The 22782-nt window shown below is 36.4% G+C and overlaps 1 protein-coding gene across 12 annotated transcripts in view; it reads left to right on the top strand.

Annotated features, from left to right (window-relative positions):
- The window catches only part of LOC102696525 (DAB adaptor protein 1), a 362145-nt gene that overhangs the window by 237574 nt on the left and 101789 nt on the right, over positions 1-22782 (top strand). For all 12 annotated transcript variants that reach the window (XM_069194212.1, XM_069194221.1, XM_069194217.1 and 9 more), the window contains one exon: positions 2702-2913. In XM_069194212.1, the coding sequence (XP_069050313.1) occupies positions 2847-2913 (67 nt within the window). In that variant the 5' untranslated portion in view covers positions 2702-2846. The remainder of the gene's footprint in view (positions 1-2701; positions 2914-22782) is intronic.

Below are 22782 nucleotides of genomic sequence, written 5' to 3'. Positions count from 1 at the left end.
CTTTCTATAGATTGTCAATAAAATTCAAGTCTCAAGTTTGATTGGGTGGCTCAAGGACATTCACCTTCTTATTCTTAAGCCACTCCGCTGTAGCTTTGGCCTTGTGCTTTGGATCACTGTCCTGCTGAATCTTGAAGTTTGGTCCCACTTTTAAGTCAAAAGCAGGTTTTCCTCTTAAATTGCCAGTATATTGCTCCATCAATGTTACCATTAGTCTTCGCAATCCAGTGACTATAATGTAATGTTGCCACTGACATGCTTAACATTAGGGAGACATTTAATGAGTAATGCACTATGCTGCATTTGCAGATTTTGTCCAAATCAATTTTGTTTTATCTTACCACATAACCTGTTCACAAAACATGCTCACCCCCCATTTTTTTTTTTTCATTTTCATACAAGCCTACTTTGTGGAGTGATAGAATTTCTCCCATCACAGCCACTGAACACCGTAGGTCTGGCCTCATGGTGGTATCACTAACTTCCTCTTTGTTGACTGCTCAGTTTGCAGGCATATCCTTATCTAGGCTGTATCAGGGTGCTGTCTACCTCTTAATCATTTACTTTAACATGCTTAAAGAGATATTAAGGTTCTTTGAAATATTTTATACCCTCCTCCTGGTCTGTGTCTTTATCCGTCTTATTTGAAAGATCTTTTGTCTTCATACTTGAATCTTAGCATTCACTTCCTGACTAAGGTATACTGTATTCTGAAATTATCAACTACTACTGTACACAGGCAGAGGCCACTCAACTAATTGTTGGGGGTCATTAAGACAATTTTGTTAACTTTTTATTAATTATTTTTTCAAATTAATTTAGGTTAACACAGTAAAGGGTTTGAATATTTATGTAATCGTAACTTTTCAATTTTTCCCATATCTATACATATACTTATAGTATATAAGTATATAACTATATAAGATTAGGCTATGTATATTGTGTGGATTATTATTATTATTATTATTATTATTATTATTATTATTATTATTATTATTATTATTATTATTATTATTATTACTACTACTACTTCATTGCACCTTAATAGATCCCAAAGTGATTTTTCATATTGGAGGGGACCCACTTCATTAAAAACTGAAGTGTACTTACTGTAATTAACCTGGGAGATGTGTGATAGCCATTATGTGACAGAAGCTCCACTGCAGAGCAGATCTATTAGAGAAGAACCCAGAGTGGAATTAAACTATGACACCAGGGGTTAACATCCCTTGGTTTAACAGGTCCTTGGTTTAACAGTAAGGGTGACACCTCCTAAAGCATATACTGTACTACATCACCATTGTGGAATAGCCATTTCTGGAAAAACTGGCCTAAAGAGAAAAGTACCAAATGACAACAGTAGCAACATTTACAGCAACAACCTGTTTTTTGCATCCTGGTATTGACCAGGCTCAGCCTTGTTTAGCTTCTGAGATCACAGCTACAGTGGTAATGCTGATGAAATACCAGAATCAACTTTCACAATAATCAACACAAATGCAATTAATATTTAGTAAGAAGAATAACAATCCTGACTGAAAGTATTGCCTTGTTTATTGTCATAATGCCATCATAGTCAGCAATGCAAAGAAGAACAATATTGAGATTCCGCATAAGTACACGGTAGAGTATTTTATGCTTGTAATTATTTATGAAATTCATGTTGTTTGAACCCGTGAATCAACTGGCACTCAAAATGATGTAGATTTCAAGTGAGGCCAATTAGCACATCAAAGGTGACAACAGACGCTAGAGTAGCTTCAGGGGGGCTGGTGTGTGGGGCACAAAGGGGATATCGGTTTGAAGACAGCTTGCAGCCATTCAGGAGAGAGATTAGCTGTACATTTGCAGTCCTGTGTCACTGCAAACATGCAAAGAATTTTGATGAGGTGTTTGTTTCATGGGACACTTATAATGCCTCATGAATTAAAAAAATGAACAAAAACAGCTTCCGGGAAGGTTGTGAAGGCACAAGGCCAATGATGATAATGTCAGATAATTCTAAATCCATACTGAGGATACAGCACATTAGTCTAAAGACATTTCTCACAGTAGTGAATTTATATCAGGTCATTTTTATTATTACTTTTTAATATGTATTAATAGATTTAAAATTATTTTCTTGAACTAAATCAAAGCCTTCATCCACCATATAAATTCCAAACAGTACTTAATTTGCTTTCAATGAAGCACATGTTAGAAATCTCTGACAAACAGAAAGTTGCATGGTGACGATTGATTTTTCAGTTTCAACTTAATCTGGGCATGACTTTAGAATTTTTTTCTTTTCTTTTAGGGGCAAAAAATTGTATAGTTTTAAAATATTTTATATGGTTGTTTTGTTTATACTGTATACAGTTTTAAAACTGGCCAGAGCTACAACCATCAAAAAGGACACTATTTCCATTAAGGAATAGTTGCCACCAAATAAATTGTTTTGTTATGACTGGGTGGAATCTCAAATAACACGGCCAGGAAAGCCCTTTTGAGATTTTTTGTGCTGAAAGTTATGTCTTGACAATGCAACTTTTTTAGACTGTTCCAGGCTCAATCCATTCTTCACAAATCAGCTTTATGCTCCCTTTAGCTGGGGGGATTTGGGAATGTATGAAAGGAAACAATAATAACATATTTGTGTTTTTTGTCCTTAAGGCTTTTCCTAAAAATGTTTACCTTCTCTTTCTCTTTTCTATTTTCTTAGTTACAGCACTCAGAGAGAGTGATTGAGATGCACTGTCAAGGCTAGAGCAGCAGTGGGGCTGATTCACAGTCAGTGGAAGAGCCATTCTAAATGAGCCTGTGTGCGCTACTGGACCTGATTTGAAAAGGAATAAGGACTTAATAGGATGTCAACAGAGACAGAACTCCAGCAAGCTGTGAGACCCAGCACGAGAAAGGAGTCCAAAAAGAAAGGTAGGAGTGTATTTGCTGCCTTTGCTCGCTAATTACAGACTGGTCATTAAAAACCCACAAATCTGACCAGGAATGCTTTTACATTTCATAGCAATAAGACTGCATTTGAAAAATAGAGTACTTTCTGGGTGGTGTGGTGTGATGGCATGTTTTAGTAGGAAGCTGTGAAATTCAGACTTCTGTTAGAAGTGGAGCAGTATGCCTGCCAGCATGATGATATGTGTTTAGTTTGGAAAGGCCAGTACAAATTGTCTACAGGAGAGGAAGCATCCAGATTAGTGAGAGCATTTAAACAAAGGTTTCCCCAAGTATTGCACTGCTTATTACACTTTTGAACACAAATTAATTGAAAATGCTACTTAAATATAATTTAATCAGTTGATTTAATAATAATTTGACTATTGATACATCCTTCATTTAAAAATATTTTTTATAGTGTACATAGTGTTCTTCATACAGTCTTGGGACATACAGTAGCTACATTTGGAATTGTAAAGAGGAACATTTGGATGTTTTGAAATTACAGTGCATACAGTTATTATACAGTAACCTGATATGATATGTTCTGAACTGCAGTAGCGTGCACTTAACTTTCAAATTTTGTTTTGAACCAGATTTACTATTAAATATGCAAGTGAGGAGCGTGACATCCTATCTAGACCTCCTCTCCTGTGGGAGTATAGGGCTTGGATACTTCCTACTCTTTATTTTGTTTTTTCAACAGTGGGTAAATTATTGCAGTGGTTCTCAAACTTTTTGGACCAAGTACCACCCCTGATCAAACCAAAGCATACAAGTACCACCTACAAATCATCTTTTCCTAGGAACCCCAGAAATTCTCAATGACCAACATGAGCGCGTGTGCGCACACACTCACACACGCATATAATACATATTATAATAATAAACTTTACTTGATATAGCGCCTTTAAAGGTGGCTTCTCAAAGCCCTTTACAGAAAAAAAACATGAACAACAAATAAAAATAAACAATAAAAAGCACCATTTCAGTGAGAGGGGTGAGCCTGTTTAGTCTAGCAAAGCAGATGTGAATTCATTTTTTGAGCCTTGATGCAATTCACAACAGAGTCTAACAGATTTTAAATCGTCAGGCATTTTCTTGACGGCAAAGGTCTCGCGGTGGATGTTGCAATGCGTCCATTCATTTCTGCAGCAACCTCTCTAATTTGTGCAACTACACCGCTGTGTTGGCTTGTCATTGCTCTAGCACCGTCTGTACAAACTCTGACGCGTTTTATCCAGTCAATGCCATTCTCTTCGATAAATTAATTCAGAAGCTGAAATACGTGCTCTCCTATAGTTCCTGTTGGCAGCGGTTTACAGAACAGAAAGTCCTTATGGGACATGTCCTCAAACTCGTATCTAATGTACAGTAAACGAGCGAATTGGCCAAATCGACTACAGATTCATCTAATTGCAGTGAAAAGCATCTGCTCATTATAAAGCGCTCTATCAGCGTATTTTTGATATCATCTGCCATTTCAATAATTCTATGAGTGACTGTGTCTTTCAGAGGTGGCAGCGGGTCGAGCTGTTTAGCAGCATTTTCTCCGCACAATACGTGTCAGCTCTTCTGCCAACGGTAAAAAGGTTCTTCAAAAATAGTGTGGGGCTTACCTGCTTTAGCAATTCGCAAGCTTGTATTTTTCCCCGTTTGCATTTCAGGAGTCCATCTCAGAAGTTAAAAGAAGTTTTTATTTCATGCACATGGGAGCGAAACACAGAGACGCTCGGTGTATTTTTCTCTAGTTAACCTAGAACAGTTCTTAAATATTTTTCTGTTATCTATCATGCTTTCCTGTGCTCACAAGATTGCCAGCGTTCCTAGTACACATTTCTGTGCATTCCTGTGTTTACAACATTGGCATTGTTCCAAAATCACGCACATTCTCCTACCTCTCTATTTGCTGGAGATACGTTTTTTTAAATACAATTGGTCACTTACTTCGTAGCACGCATTCCTATAGAATGGTATAGAATTACATTGTAGCTCTGTGTCTTCTCAAGTATTAGCGCGCGCTGTATCGTAGTACATAGGCTGCGTATTTGAGACGTCTTAAAATAGAAAATATGAAAACCCGTCCCGATTTTTCAGTGCACAAAACAAAGTTCCAGTGTCATATGGGGTCACCAGCTGGCAGCACTCCACATACAGTACCACTCCTGGTACGAGTACCACAGTTTGAGAACCACTGAATTATTGAGTTAATTTAATCCCTGTTATCTCTGTTGTCACTTATTGTTGTTGTTCCCAGTGCATGTGTATCCAGTTGGTGTCTGCAACATTTATCCACCTTTTTCTAGATTAATCCACAGTTGGTGTCTCCGTAGCAAAGCAAACCTACTGTAGGACCAAAGCACTCATTTAAAGTAAGAGTCACTCTTTCTCAGGCATCGGATGACTTTTTTCTTGATTTTCTTAGGAACTCAGTGCACCTCATTCATTACATTGTCTGTTGCCTTCTTTTGCATTATTTATGAGTGTGGTTACTCATAAATTTCTCTATTGTTTGTACTGTTCTTGGCACTCACCATCACTTCATTCTTTCCTATTTGTTTTCCTTTCAGGTTTTAAGTAGAAAAAGAACTAAGAGGGCTTAAGCAAAAGCAGGCTTCTATTTTTTGGGCTACACTCCAGTTCCAAGTATATTGTTTCCATTTCCATTCCAGTTCTGTATCTCTGTTAACCCCATGAAGATTCCATGATTTTTATAACCCAGTTGCTCCCATACACCGACTCTGAGTACTATGTGCCTCCTTTTCTAACACTTTGAGTCTACAGTGTACATGCACATTTGCACCTCTCCTCACCACCACATCCATGCTTCCTCTGCTTAGCTCCCGAACAGGATATCCAACAAAAGGAAGCTCACTAGTCTCATAGTGGTACTGTATCTCCACTATCAGGTGCTGAACTTCATTTGCACTCAATTTAGGAGGCAGATGTAAATGTCACGATCCGGTTCTTTCCGAGCCTATGCAGACAACACGATCCAGAATTGTGATGATACAAGGGGAAAAATAGTCATGCAGGAGAAAAGTCTGGAGACAGGGGGCGTGTCCGGGGAGTGCAGGTGATCCGGGGAGGTGTGGCCGAGGCAAACAATCCATGTAAAGTCCAAACAGGGAATCCAAGACAAAAGCAAAAGTCCTTAACCAGGCGATCCATCCTGGGGTTAAAATCATGAACCAGGAACTGAAGGTTAAAAACATAACGGAGCCAGACACAGCAGGACCCGGGCTCTCATGATGCGGAAATCAATGAGAAGCCCCGGATGACGTCTGCATCTGGCTTATAAGATGGAACAGAAGAGGGGCTGGAATAAAGAACAGGTGTGGGTAATGGGACAGAATGAGGAAGTGCTGGAGCGCCCTTAAGAGGAGGAGTAATGATCGTGACAGTAAATCTCTTAATATTGTGAGGGTCTGCTTGTTGGTTCTTGATAAAATACAGAGACTGATGACATCCCATTCTCTTTGCCTGGTACAAGCACAGGTCACTGAACATGCTGTGAGTGAGTTTAGGCAGTTGTTGTAGGCTGGACATGCAAAATATGGCATTCAGACAAATAGCTAGGCAGTTCAGTCTGTTATGAAGATGCTATGTGATTTCCAAGGCTGATGTGGCATACTGTATGTCAGTGCAGGTCATCTGCCCCCAGTTAGGGTGGCACCATACTCTTTAAGCAGCTTGGCCAAGTCATAGGCCATATTTCAGGGCACTTCTCTATATGATGCCAGGACTATGCTAGCTGAGCTGTTCCTCACACCACTTTAAAAAAACCTTTTTAAAGGTTAAAAAACCTAGATATGGCTGGTTTCTCAAGTTACTTAGGTCTTGTCTCTTAGAGTCAGCAAAGTGTCTGTCACAACTCGTACATTCTCTCGTAAACGCCCTGGCATTACCAAAAATACTAGATTCCACCCACGCTCACCCAGGAGCTAATTATCCAACCATGTCCCTCTTTCAATATTTAAACACTCCTTCACTGGCTTACCTACGCTCACTATTGCGAAGTCTTCCACAGCTTTCTCTTGTGCAAGCTATAAACCTCCTAAACTTACTCCTTTGGCTACCCAACCTGGTTCTCCTAGTTTTGACTTTACTCTTGTCTAATGACTTGGATGAGGAAAATTGGATTTACTCTTTTCCTCAAACTCCCTTCCTCATGGCTTTGCACAGGGGTCCTACAACTCACCACTTTTAGGTATCTGACAGCATCCATGCTCTGATGCTTAGACATCCAGATACTGAATGCACCTACTTCTCAATTTATCAGTTTCTCAGTGTGACAATACATTTGCATGAAGGAGTGAGAACAGATTCTCTGATATCTGTTAAAAGGAGCTGGCATGTGCTGTGGGCACAATGGCACAGTCACAACTTAAACCCTGGTGTTCTTAGTGGAGTAAGAAACCTGATTATGCCAACACCAGTAAATTGCAAGAGGTCATGTGGTGACCTACCAACATTTTCAGTGCAAAAAATGTGTTAAATTCCAGTTGCGTTTTTTCAGATCAAAGATAACATGATTTTCACCTAGTGTAAGAAACCATTTATTGTGGAAAAATTATAAATTCTATAACTTTGATAAGATATGAAAAGGCATATACAATATACATGCATTGAATGGCTCTAATGACTTTGTATAAGTACAAGCTTGTCAGATAAATGTTAGGAGTTCTGAGTCTTAAAGGAAATAAAGGATTCAATACAGTAGCTGCAGGGTTATGATGCTTTGTAATTTGCATTTTTTATAATAATTCATTATTTCAGGTCTGTTAACACTTTCATTTATAGATTGCAGTGCTTTGTGACAGCTTCTGATTTTTTTTCTCTATAAAATGGAACTTCTCATTTCCATGTTATAACAATGTGGTGTGCAAATGATGCACGCCCCAGTGAGCCGCATTCCCAGTTTTCTTATGTTTCGGTAGCAATGCGATACATTGAGGGTATGTGGATTTGTGCATATATGTATTGTGTGTGTATTGTTAATTATAACTCAGTTATACTCCTCTAATAGGTTTTCAACCTCAAACCAAATCAATTGTAATAATTAATAAGCCCTTTATAAGGACATTTCCCAAAAGGTCTACTGAGGATGAATAATGAGTGCATACAATATTGAAATATTATCTGTTCAGAGCAGGATGGACACACATGGGGCAGCTATTAATGAATATGGAAATCATTAATGCATATTAAAATGTAAAAGGACCGAATACATTCAGGTTCTTTGAGGGGCACCGTGACTAATGAACAAGGCACTTGATGAGTGCCTGTTGACCTGGCTTTTTAATTGAAGAGTAAATAGTTTCCAATGACATTTCCTTAATTTCCTTAATGTTGGGTATATTTTTAAATTAAGCTGCCAAATAGAGTTGAAATTATTCTGTAGATTTTGCAGATTTCTATACCTGCAGTGCAAGGCTAATGTTCATCAAAATGTACCCCTTTTCTTCCAGTATTCTTTTCTTTGAGAACCCACTGATGCTAAGCAGGTGTGAGCCTGGTCAGTACCTGGATGGGAGACCTCTTGTGAGCTCATCCTGCAGTCTATGTGGGTCCTAATGCTCCAGTATAGTGATGGGGACACTATACTGTAAAAAAGGCACCCTCCTTTGTATGAGACATAAAACCGAGGTCCTGACTCTCTGTGGTCATTTAAAATCCCAGGGTGTTTCTTGAAAAGAGTAGGGGTGTTACCCCGGTGTCCTGGCCAAGATTTCCCATTGGGCTTTACCAATCTTGGCCTCCTAATAATCCCCATCTATGAATCTGTTCTCCTGTCCACTGATAGCTGATGTGTGCTTTGAGTAGAGTGTCCAGAAAAAAAGCTAAGTGTAATTATTATTATTTGTAAATAATTATAAATTATGTTGAAGTACTTGTTAGTTCTGAACCATAGATAAAAACAAGACCAACTTACTTTTGTAGGTTTTGCTTTACTTTTGTACTTGCCCCTACCTTTTTATTTGTTTAATAAAAGCCCCTGTATATAAATAAAGTCTTTGCTTTTACAATGGTGTTGGTATACCAGAGATTTAAGTCACCTTTTAACTTTTAACTATTGATAGAGGAAAGAATGAAGAAACTTGCTTTGCTCTCTTTCCTTTCCCTTCAGCTAATGAACAGCATGAGCAAGGTAATTGAGTAGGTCATAAGGCACAACGATGGACTGCTTGATGTGAAATTGAAATGAGATTGAATCACAGCTGTATGTCCTGTTGGTTGTCAATGACTCACCTCTCTCTACTTTGTGATGATTAACATCAATCCTGGAGAAAATGTATACAGGAACCAATCTTATTAAAAAGTGTTGTAGAATAAAAAGTAATGCTTTGAGTTAGCATTAGCCATTTAGCTGTTACCATATGGTGCCCACATAAACTGCACTTTTGTGTTTTCATAATTAACTAGAGTCAGTGAATGAATAAAGCTCTGGACTTTCTTTCATCAACAATGGATTAATTCTCAGAAATATACCTGTGTTCATGTTATTGTTCAAAATCATCAATAATCAGAAATAGGTGAAATGTCTGCAGTTTTCTGTATGTGAAATTTCTAATATATAGTATATTATCTGCTTTTAATGTGTAATTAAAAGTTTCATACTGTATATTATGTGAAAACATATTTTTTTTGCCAGTTGCAAAGAAACATGGGTACACTTAATTGTTAAAATGTTGATAGTAACATTTCAGTGATTTCAATAACATTTTAAAATGTTAAAATTGTATCTACTGTTGCATTATAACAAGCATTTTGGTACTTAGACATGCCAGGAAAATCAATAACTTCCAAGTCCTGTAACCAGTCCTTAGACCATAAAATGTTACATGGGACCAAGAATAAAAAACTGAGGCACTCCTTTTAAAAAAGGGCATAACCTCTTAACTTGACACAGCAAGAACTGTGTACTCAATTTTATTATTTTTGTATGTAAATAGTAAAATACTATTTGCAATATAAAAGAAGTTTGAAAAAATAAACACTATCAGCTGCATACCGTTTTTAAGAAACTGCATGCTGTAATTGTTTGCAGTCTTGAAGTTAAACAGGAGATAACAAGCAATCATATTTTCCACTGCTGAAAGCTTTGAAGTTTCCCCAAATGGAGTAGATTGTGTGGCAAATCGAGATTAGAGTAATGGATTCTCAGGCACACATTACTGTTCTTCATTCTCCTGAATTTATCATATTGTATTCACCATGCAGAAGTCTGAAGAGCAGAGCACAGTATGAAGATAAAGTGAGTCTTAATGAAGTAATATATACTGTTACTGGCTACGTGAATTGATTGCTTTATTTCATGATGCTAGCTGTCATGCATTTTAATGTGGATTGGTGGTTGAACATGGAATCTGGTTAAGTGTGAAATAAGGAGAGGTTTTATAAAAACCAAAGGGGAACAAGAGGGCAAAAGTATACTGTAATTCAGGGGAATAAAGTAAAAAGGAGGAATTTGTTGCTGTTTTTTACCAAAATGAATTGGCTCGTTGTTGGATCAGATGTTGAAGGAAGTTTATTTTGCTGATTCACTGTACTGCAGCTGAGGGGAGAATAGTGTACTGCTGTTTGTGTACTTGTTTGTATTTAAATGTAAGGGTGTGGATTGACAAGTAAGTCATGAAGACTGTTGCCATGGAAAATGACAGCTGTAACCTAAGTCATCTTAAGATACAGTATGTGACATCTGGAAACAAACAGGTGGAACAGATTTTCATTTTTCAAGGTACTACATATGGTTCATAATAAAGCTGTGGGTGGCAGTTTCTCTGTTTCAGACGTTTCAATCCGTGAGTAATTAAATGTTATCTGTGGTTATGAAGTGCAAAATCAGAATTTTACAAAAAAGAGGTGAAAAGAATTCCATTGCAAGATGCATATTTTCTTTTGTGTCTATGTGGAAAGACAAATCTATAAGGTTGCTTGATGGATGAATTTCTGTGCTCATTTTATCATATAGACTAATAATCCTGTAAGGGTTAACCAGCTCCTTAAAAGAGCTTATTTTCCAAATTGAGTAATAAAAAAAAGCAATTTAACGCAGTGTGGGATTAATCTGCTACCTCACCCTTATATCCTGTAGCTATAACACTAATAACCACACTATAAAATCTTGAATACTGTGCTTTTATGAAGTATTTTATCATATCAGGTGCATGAACGGCAGGTGTCTAGGATTCTTTTCAATGCTCTTAGGGGTGAATTCTCCACTGGGTTCACTTATAAGATCTTCTTGCACTCTGATGAGTGGCTTTCATGCTCTAACATGCATCCCTAGCCCTTTGCAAAGACATTTTTCGCTTCAGCTGAATGATTTAAGAAGTCCCTTTTGAACAAAACTTAAGCTCCTAAGTGTTCAGAAACTATCCAGAAGAGTTTAATTGTTGAAAACACAGAGGAATATATCTAGAGAGATCTGAACCCCAGTCAGGCTAAATCCTGCATCTGGAAAGATAAAAAGAAAGGCTACTTGAAAAGCTTTGCATGCAGATATGTCGAGTGAATAACAAAAGGCTGTGAGAGTGAAAACACTGGGTAAAGACAGGGAATGGATTGAAATACGGCAATACTGCTTCTGCAAGGTTATAGAAAACCCACAAATACCTACTATTACTGGTTTTGGAAACCTGATTAATATGTAATCTCCAGTGTATGTAAATATAATCGTATTGCATGTAGCAAGAGTGTATCTAGTAACCTCTAAGCTGCAGGGTAGATATGTGGATAGTGGATAGTTGGTAAGAGGGAGAGTGGGCACACTGCTAGCACTGTACATGTGCACTGTAAAATCCCTTCCCCATATGTATTGTACATACAGACAAAAAATCATTATGTATGGAAACAATTTTCCTTCTAATAAATTGCATGTTATTCCACAAAATGACTCTCAAACATCTAATCAAAACATACTAAAGAACACATTTCTTGTCTTCTTCTAGCTACAATGTGGTTATGAGTCTTAACAGGTACTGTATTTGATTGTGACATTAATTTCTGGTGTTTTCTATTTTTTTTATTTAATGGATTTCAAACAGATTTGCCAGTAACTTACAATTGTTTTTTAAGGGTTTCATGCTTCAAAGTTGGTCACAAAACAAAATGCTAATCATAATAGAAGCAAGACATCAATTTTATACACTAACACCTCCTGTCTGCTTAGAGCTATTATTTAGATGAGGCTAGAGGTTAAAGGGGACTTTGAATAATGTAGTTGTTACCTGACAGACACTGCGCATTGCCTAGAAGCTAAGAATATTTACTGTGGGTCTATTTAAATGTATAAAAGACTGTATGTATTATTCAGACAAGTAATGGGTTTCATTCTGACTCTCCTACCATCTTGGCTACTCTGTACAACCTGCAATTTATCATATAAACAGTTTATTTAAATCTGGTGGAAACAAAGCATTAAGAGAGAAAATTATTTTATAACATAAAAGATTATATGTTGATTTAAACTAAGTAAAAAAAATAATTCAATTTAGGTTCACCTAAAAAGCATTATCTTGAGTTTGTGTGTATGTTGAAGAATAATTAAAAATGTTTTATTTTCTAGGTGTTTTAAGTATTATTATCATGTTTCCCATAATTCGAAAAGGGAAAGGAAAATTCCATTGTTCCAAGTCATGGAACCAGTTAAAGCTGTAATTGCAATAAGGTTTAATTGTGCAGAAATCAGTGTAATGTTTTGTCACCTAAACAACTGCACACTCCTTTTACATCATCCCCCCTCCCACTCAACACTCTACAAATTACAAACTCTTTTTAATGTCCTGTTTTTTACGAAGCAGGCTGTTCACTCAAATACCAACATACTACACCAAACATATACAGATGCAGCCATTCAAAGTGCGCGGTACAGACACGTACCGGAGGTAATTGGCTACGGCGTTGCGCATCGTGACGCAAGATGACGCGGGGTACCGCGGTACGTGTTTGGTTGACCAACAGGGGCACTCGTGGTCCGTTGGTCTGTCGTAGAAAGATTTACAGTAAACGTCTTTACTGTGCCCGTTGTAGTATTGAATATTCATATGGAATTTTACCACTGAAGGAAAATCTTAGTAGCTGAGCATAAAAAGAATAGGAGCATACTGCAACGCGTGTGAAGGCCATAAACGATATCAATTTTGGAACATAAACATATAGTATATGGCTGGTCTAGGGACTTTAAAGAAAACATACACGAAACATGGTTTCATTATGACCAGAATCAGTCTTGAGATATTTTTAACTTGATTTACAGTATTTGAGAGGTATGTCTTGACACCGATACTACGTAAATACTGCTAACGTATATGTTTCTAGGTTTATATTATGCATTTCATACGGTCAAATTACTTTTGAGCAACTGATAAGAAGCGCGAAACGGTATGCCCAGGGCGTTTTAGTTTTCGTTTTGTTTTAATGCAGTGCAGTGGATTGATTAGAGATATCAAGTACATACAAGTCATTTTTTAAATGTTGTAGTTCGTCTTGTAAAAATGTTACGAGTACATCGTCTGTCAACAATTACACAGGTTCTGTTTCCATATTGCGGATTTTGGTTACATAATATTATTTTCTAATTTCACGTTGTGAATATATATATGATTTGGGCAAACAGAGCCGCAAAGAAGTACATTATGGGTTGTTGTTTTTTTTTGCAGTTTTATCTAGAACAAGCGACGCTTAAACCTTTACAGTTACCTAGGAGTTGACTTCAGTGATGTCACTGATGGGATGTTTCTAAAAATCCATCCACTGTAAAACGTCTTCTCCAGTTGTCCTGCATTTCTATTCGCTAATGAAGCTATGTTTTCCGAGCCTGGTTCTCTACATTTCTGTATGAACCAGCTTAGAGTTCTAAAGACAGCTTGTGTTTAAATTGAGTGTAAGGTAATTTATGCTTCTAAAGTCATGGTCAGCATTTATTATTGTACTGTGCTGTAAACTTGTTCTGTCCCTAATTACATTATTTTATAGCTTTATCAAATCTGTAAATTGTCTGTCGATAATATTTCTGTTTTTTAATGTTTAAGTCTTTTAATAACAATGAATAGTCACCTATGCGTTACAAAATAAACATTTATATTGATTTAAATCGCGTTTTGATTTAAATCGTAAACGCGTGTTTAAATATATGTGTTTAAAGGCGATATACTGTATAAAACCGCTGATTCTTATGGAATGTGTTCCGCCGGGGATTCAAAAAATTTATTTTTTTTAATCGCGTATCGAAGGAAAATTGCAGTATAACTTTGTTCATGCACAAACAGTGGCATGTTACATTATAATTTGGGTGTCTCCTCTTGCCAGAAAGCTCTAAATTGCATTTTGAGTGCGGTTTTTGACTTTTTCTAAATTGCAACCCATAAATAAAGCTGATACAGTTTAGACTTACTGTATTCTAAACTGTATGACAGCAGCACATTGGACAATGCAACGTAAATTGAAAAAATGCACTTGGAATCTGTCCAAGCCCTACTACAAAAATTATTTAAACTGCGACACTTATCATTCATCTTTAAATAAACTTTATTTTATATAGCGTTTTAAGCGAATAGGTAATTAGATTGCTCATAAACCTAATCGCTTTTTCTACATAAACACAGCGTGATTGCTCTCTGAAAATGCTTTTTCTTATATTTAGGCTCAGATTTCAACTATAAATCGTATTATTATAAACTTTCTTGGAAAAATGTCTTTTATGTAAACCATGTTTGCTATTAATTCATTTAGGGCTAGAATACGTTCATTGTCTTCCAATCGAGTCGAGTTGACATTGGAAGCTTGCCATGCCCGGACTGTTACACCAACGCATTAGCATGTTAAAGCGATTTCATTGAGGAGCCTAGCTTTCTTAACTAGTTAACACTGTACTTCCTACTTTGAAAATACCTGTGAAACCGGTAAAAAGAAAGACTATGGATTTACAGAAGTCTATAAGGATACTGTAAGTCTGTCAGTGCATCTTAGAGTGAGAATATTTGCATTAGAATAGGAAATCTCTAAGTTGTTAGTAAAGCATTAGAAAATCTACCATACAGAAACGTTCAGAAAATACTTTGGTATTTTGTATTGTATGTCCAACCCATAGGGATCTTTTTTAAATTGAAGTGTTTAAGTAGGATCAAACAAATTACTGTAATTTAATTAGAAGACCTTAGGGTTACACTGTAAGCTGTACTACAGTAGTAAAAGGAGCTTGTCAACAAACAAGGCCCACATCTGCTTAGAAGAAAATGGCTTAGTGATTCCAATAAACATTTTGTTGGAAGTAACATACTAGTGCTGAAATGCATTGGAAAAAAGTATGATAAATTTACATGGATGTCACATTGAGGCACCATTAATCTAGATAAGTGAATCACCCTGATGACAAGTAGCATTGCACAATATGCTATATACACTGTACTGTACATAAATAATCAGCTGCTGTGATGCCAAGCATCAGAAAATCTGTGATTTGTAATTAAAAACACTTGATTAGCACGGCCACTAAATGCATTTAATTATTCTCAAGTACCAAATGCCTTCTTGGTGACTCCAATGGTAGGGATAGGCAATATTGAACCTCTGTTGCATTCCATTGCTGAAGTCTAAATCAGCTGGTTCTGTATTTAGCTGAAGGACTCAAGAATATTATGCAAGTGGTGATGTCTCCTACCTCTGTCAAGACTCACAGTAAAATGTAGGATAGTCACTACATCCTTGTCTAATTGCCCTAACCCAATAACTAAATATATTATTTAGAGTTACTCCAAGTACCAGAACAAAATGTTACTGACCAAAAACTTCACATGCATCATTACCAAGTTAACTGTTATCTGCATCTACTAAGACGCCATTTGGTAACAGTGTGGCCTTTGTTCAGAAGAATTTAGTCTAGTTCAGAAATTTAGTGAATGTAATGGAATAATTCACACATGAAAGTTTTAACAGGCCCTACTGTGTGTATACTCAGAAATTTGTTTTAACAGGTCTTTGGGCAAAATAGCAAAAATGGCTACATCAACTATCTTCATTTCGTGTCATGAAAAAATGAAAATTGCACAGAATGTTTGTTCAGTTTTATGGTTTAATCAATTTGTTTTGTTTTCTGAGATCCATGCAGCTATGGTCTTTCACTTGCAGGGGAATCGATAGATGTATGATGAACCACCTGCATCTGCAGTGTCCATGCTGTGTGATTCATCAGGTTAATTTTGCAATTGGTTAATTGAAAAATGTTTAACTTCTCATGCATATAGCTTTAAGTGATACATCATGGCTTCTGAATAGAGTTTCCAAAATGCTTTCTGGAAGCCAACAGATCATCTTTGTGTTAGCCTGTGTTAGAGGCATTATGTGTTGTCTCTAATGTATTCTGTCCACTGGAGTTAGGTTTGTGGAGAAGGGTCACTGAAAATGTTTTCTGGCAGGCAGTGATGACAAAATCTGACTCTTGCAAAAGCATCTGTCCCCTCCCCACCTGTCCAAACTATCTCCATTTCTGTTTGTGAAAACATTTAAAATGTATGAAGGCCTTGAGGTGACAGTTTCCTTCATGATCCTGTCAGTCCTCTCTGTATCATATCAAATTGTGTCACCAAACAGCAAGACAGTAAAAAAAAAGGCATTGAGGTGTAAAACTGCACTTTCTATCTTTTATTAATTTTACATGGTATCGAAATGGCTTTGTGTTCTAAAACAATGATAGTTATATTTTATTCCTGATTCTGAAATCATGTTCAGTATTAGATTGTTTTGGGAGCAAGATGAGCATGCAAATAAATGTGTGCTTGTGTGAGTACATTTTGCACTTGTGTATTTAAGTACTCAAAATCAATAATAAAATTATCTCTTACCATTACATACTGTATATAGGATATAATCTCTCCATAGGTTTACGGTTACCAGTGTATTATGGTTTTCCAAACTTTGAAGTGTCATGGTGACCACACTATGAAGTTATAACTACATGGAAACAAGACTTCTACCCAGTAGAAGTATGAGAAGAAGTATGAAACATTTAGTTTTAAAAGTTCTGTATGTTCTGTGATGTGAGGTTACATTTTTAAAAGCATAGAACACTAAATGATTCAGTCTTAATGCTGACTAAAGCTCGGTAAGTTCACCTAAGTTTGAATTCATACTGTTACTGACACTTGGAGTGGTAGCAGCTGGACGTTTCAACCACTTATCCATTAGCTCTCTACTTTTGCTTGCTAGCTTTCACGTCCGTGCAGTAACGCAGGGATGATTATTGTGATAATAGGCTACACTAGACATCAACATCTCACTGATTTAATCTATTTCTACTTCATTTGTTCCTAATCACAATTATGTTGATTGAAAGTGAAACAGTATTTGATATTTTTTTAAAATTTGAAAATTAAATTAAATCCATAATCTTCCCACATACCCCCTGGTTACTGCTCATGTACCCCCTGGGGTACAAATCCTCCCCTGCTGGGAATCACTGCTGTAGAGGACAGTAATCATGAGATTGTTAGGCTGATCATAGCTCAGGAGGCAAGAGATAGACCATATGTGGGTTAAAGGTTGCAGAAAATCCCAAACCGGTAAAATAGGTAAGTCGAGGCCCAGAGTCTGAAACTTACTTTCCAAATTACCAAATTTGTAAAATTTGGTGAAAAAAAGGTGAAAATCCAAATTAGCAGGAGATAGATTCAGTGTAAAGAGCCAAAGACACGATCCAAAAATCAAGATCAAAAGACAGGCCGAAATCCAGAAAATAAGCAAGAAGTCCAGGACGAATACAGCAGAAGATGAGAAGGAGAGCTCAAGGTGTTGAAAACAATACTGAGCAAAGTTTGGACTAAGAGCAGGGTTAAAGTAGGTTTGGGGAGGGGAGTCATAGTGATGTAAAGACACTAGGCAAACAGGGATTGGCTAATGCTGTCTTCTTGATCTACACCTCTTCTGAATGGATGAAGTACGGTAGGCAGCATAAGTTGAGGTGCCCTCTGGTTGTGGAATGCTGGGATTGTAACAGAGATAAAAATGTTTTACACATTGAATACTGCCATTGGCAATAAGGATGAAAGCTCAAATAAGGCATGTCCTCTCTGAGCTCTCTGAGATAAATAAAAAGCTGTTCTCTCCTACTTTTTAAATGAACAGATCAGTTCTGATTAAAGAAGGACAGCAGCTCTGATTACAGCTGCACAGATTTTTTTTTACTTTACCAGCAGTTCAACTGGCAGCCTCCTGAATACCTCTTTTCTCAAGGTACATCTCCTTTAATGTAAGAAATGCACATGGATTTCATACAGTAAGTTGCAAGTTCCAATAATGCACCCCTCAGCTAGACTGTACCGTACATAAGTGCATCTATAGTAGATTGTGATTGTAAGTTAGTCTGTTCAAGCAACTATGTTGTGAAAAATGTGTACTGTAGATTGATCCAATGTGGTACAGATAGGTACACATAGAAATGGGAATATAAGGAGAATATTTCCATGGACAATGACAGTGCTCTCGCTGAACAGCTTTGTGGAGCTGTACAAAATATAATTCCATGTTTACAACCTGTTGTGGTCACATGTGGGGGTCACATCTATCCTGTGTGGTAGCCTCTGGTTTTTATCATCATTGTTAATGTTCCCTATCACCGGATTTCACAGGTGCAAGTTTACACTTTTACACTAGTTTACACTGGTCATGAAGTGCATTGAGATAATATATATATACTTTTGTGTTTGTGGGAAGATATACTTAAAGAGGATACTCTAAAGCTTATCAGGTATCAGGAATAAAGCACTTCAGTAGAAAAGGAGATTCCACATTATCCGCTAATTCAAGAGCTAGAGATAAGCCTGTGAATTTTTTCAAAATTGAGTTTTTAGGCCCTAGATTTAACAATGTAGTAGTTTAAATCCTTATTTCTTCATGTGGTTTGAATATACTGTATGACACTTGATTTGTAAGGCCTGTGTGGTCACCTTACTCTCTTTATAAAAAGAAAAATAGTAAAGTAAAAGATTTGTACAAAGTAAAAAAGTTGCAAAATAAAAAAGATTTGAGATTAAGGTGAACACACAGTGGGATGGGAGTTGTCACGGATGTCGGAAAGGTATGCCTTGGAATGGCAGGAGAGCGAAAAAAAGACCCTATGCATAATGGCGAGACGGGGGTTAACCCTGGCTCAGCTGGTCAGACAATGTCAAGTAGAAACTTATGCCTTTAGGCCACGGAAGAGACGACCTGGTTCTAGGCAGGTCTCAAGACATCCGAACCCTCAATGCTGAGCCTGGAGGAAAGCATGACCGGGAAATATATATGTAGCCCCAGACAAAGACACACTGGAAGGACAAGCAAAGCACAGGAAACTAGGGACAGGACAGAGTAGAATCGCCTTCTAGGTGTAGAAGGCGTGATAGTAGTATTATTTTTCACAATGTGAAGCGCCAGTGTATTTGGGGTCATATCTCTGCTTCATGCAAAGTTTACTTCATTGACTTGATTTTGGTTAATTGGTTACAATAACGTAATAATATGAGTACAAAATAATAGGTTTTCACATTTCCCCTGTAACTTTAAGTTCACAATTCAAGACAGATGAACTGATGTGGACGTGGCTTTAAATTTTCTTGAAGTTCTGGAGGTTTGTATTTCCTAGAGTTTTTTCTTAATTGTGTTTTAAAGAAGTTCCTCTCAAGATGTTCTTTGTATGCTCTCACTCCATCTATCGATGGGATTTTTCACAAGTAACTCTTGTCTCCATGGCAACTGTTGCTTCTTCCCAACAGTAATTTATGTACAAAAAATAGACCCAATGCATGCACACTCATACACTTACACAGAATTTAAATTTGTTGTTTTTTTATGGTGAATATAGGGCAGCCTTCTGTTTATTACAATTAATGTATTTCTCACAATTTGAATAGGGGTGCAACAAATGTGTCCTAATGAATTCCATCAGTAAGAAAAACATTAATTTATTTCAACCAGAATGCTTTTATTAAATATTATTTGTCAGGGAACTAGAGTGAATTAGAACAAGGAAAAAAAGACTTCAGAATAGATCAATTTATCTGTTCATCTCTGTTAAATCTATTAAGCAGTGGTTTAATTTTAAAATGAATACATCTACAGTTATAATACACTTCAATATTTTTACCATTGTATCATTTACAGAGTTGTGTTAAGCCACAGTGTGATTGTGAGCCCTTTCAAATTGTTTACTTTTGAGGGTTGAGAATTGACACTGAAGAGTGAAATTTCTTTTGTTGTAGAAGATGCACTGAACAGATGTGTTTTTATGGTAATCTCAGAAAGAGTACCTTGATAAACTAATTCTCCACCTCATGTGCTGTGTAGTGGAGCTGCTGGAACAGAATAGCAGCTGTACATCACCCAGGAGGCTGCGGCAATTCGTTGGTGGTTGAAGTTAGTATGATCCTGCATGTAAAACTCATTGGGATCCTTCTGGATAAAATCTGTTATACAAAATGCAAAGAATTACGATTATTGTATGTTGATGACAATTTACAGTGATACTGATTAATTTATTTTCTGTGGATTTTCCATAGGACTTACAAAGTGTTTCTTCCTTTAATGGACTTTTCCTATCTTTTTTGCTGATAGTTGACAGTGATAGTTGACAATGAAAGTTGACTACAGCATCAAAATACAACATCTTTTTAAAAATGTAATACAGTCTCAATTGTCCCTTTTGTTGTGGAGTGTGATGTCCTTATTGTTCCTAAATTAATGTAATTATTATTATGTTGTTATTACAGTGCATTAGTATGTTAATTTTGGGATTAGAGCTAGAGTCTTGTTATAATTTTTTGTGTGTGTTTCTTCACCAGTATCAGATTACTCATGAAACAATGCTAATTCTTCAATTGACAATATATCTCTATTTGTTATGTTTCTGCCATCAGAAATAAACATTCAGTCCACGCATCAAAATTCTCCTAGAAATGTAAAAAGTATTATACTTTATTTTTTTATTTTATTGATTTTTTTTCTCTAGAGAGAAGACTATATTATATCAATACAAAAAGTATGTCTTTTGAATTGTGACTGGACAAAGTTTTTCTTTATTTCTTTTTGATTTATTTTATTATTTGTCCCTTCGCCATTGTCATCTTAGAAATTAACTCTAAAAATAAGACAAGCTCTTTCTGTTCATCTATCTAAACATCATTCTAATGTATTCAGACCCTAACATTTAATGATACCAGTTAATCAGATATCTCTAATTGTGTTTACTACTGCTTAGTGTACACTAATTCTGAAATTGGTACCATGATTAGACCGGCCTTTATTTTGTCAGAGGGTTCCAACCATAGCTCTAGCGCAGTAATTAACAGTCTTGATTTGAAATGTGTGTTAAATCTATTAGCATACACGCAGAGAAGAAGGCAGATGGCTGGAACAGATTTGCCCTCTTGGTGTCTTTCTTTCATGTGCTGTTATGCTGCTGCTCCTTAAAAACAAAAGCCGGGAGGAAGAAACAAATAATAGTATTACTGTACTAAATCAAAATGAAGAAAAACAGGGAGAAAAACATATTCTTTCTGAAGATTTCCTTTGCTATAATAACTGGACAAGAGTCATCCAAGTGATTTGTGCTAAAATGGATTCCTGTAGCAGGATTAAAGTAATGGAGAGCAGCCCTTGAACTACAATGACCAGTGATAGTGTACAGTATCTTGCATTGCAGATCTATTCACCTCATTAAAAACAAAGTTTAACTGTATTCCTCACTACAAAACTAATGAAAAAAGCTCAGAAATCATGCCCTTATTACTTTTTCTTGTGTTGATTTTTTATTAAATAATTCAAAGAATAGGCAAATTTTAGTTATTAAGAATTTAATAATTCAGTGTTGCATTTTAAATTCCCTAGGGTGTGTATAATGAAAGAAAGATGTGGCAAACCAGACAAGCTGCTTGTTTTGTGCTCAGGAGTACAATAATTTTCTTTATTAATCAGAACAGCATGATTTTGATTTACTCCTTAGTCAACAGAACACATTCTGTATCACCCCCTGTAATTGTTTCCCTGGGTGTCTTTTTGTGGGTTACAGACAGATGAGCCCACTGAGAGAGTCTTTTGCAGTTGTGTAGGAATTGGTCCTTAGAGCCTGTTTACAAACATTAGCAAATAACTAAGAGCATCTAATAACATGAAAGTACAAATATGTATTGAGGCCTAATTTAATGCAATAAAAACTGAGTTGGAGCCTCTTTAAAACCCTTGTTCCTGTCCTTATTGTGGTAATGCTAGCCTGTCCTCTTTCATTTGTGTGACTAATTGCCATATTCATTAATTTAATTAAAACAATGTAATGGTGTCTGTGGCAAGCAGTCTTACTTACGTTGGATTTGGAAATTGTAATTAGTGATTATTAGCTTTGTTAAGTGTTACAAAGAATTATTTTGCGTGAACAAGCACAAAATATGGTCAATGTCTTATTAATCATGAAATGACTATGAACCCTGTTAATCTTTCTGACACATGATAATCTGATTTTTCACAACTTATTTTGTGTTATGCTTTGAACCTTTCTGAATTATTGTTTATTCTACAGAATACTACTGTACATGCTGTAAATAATGCTTACAATGATTCCACATGAATGTTGAAGTCAGTCCCTCTTAACTTAACTTAACTTTTTCTGAAAGAGAAAGACACCATCATAGGCTGGACTTTTCAACAGTTCAGTTCCTGACTCATTGTGGTTCACATATGTTTTCCTGTCTGTGAGACATTTTTTTGCATTTTTGTATTTTGTGTCTGCTGTGGCAGTTCTTATAGTCATGTCAATCAAACCACATTAGAATTTGAATTCGAGAAAGAGTGAGCAGGCATACTAAGTTGGCATATTTAGGTCAA

Source organism: Lepisosteus oculatus, chromosome 9, assembly GCF_040954835.1.
Source record: "Lepisosteus oculatus isolate fLepOcu1 chromosome 9, fLepOcu1.hap2, whole genome shotgun sequence".
In the NCBI taxonomy this organism is placed as follows: Eukaryota; Metazoa; Chordata; class Actinopteri; order Semionotiformes; family Lepisosteidae; genus Lepisosteus; species Lepisosteus oculatus.
This window is presented reverse-complemented; position numbering and strand designations above follow the sequence as displayed.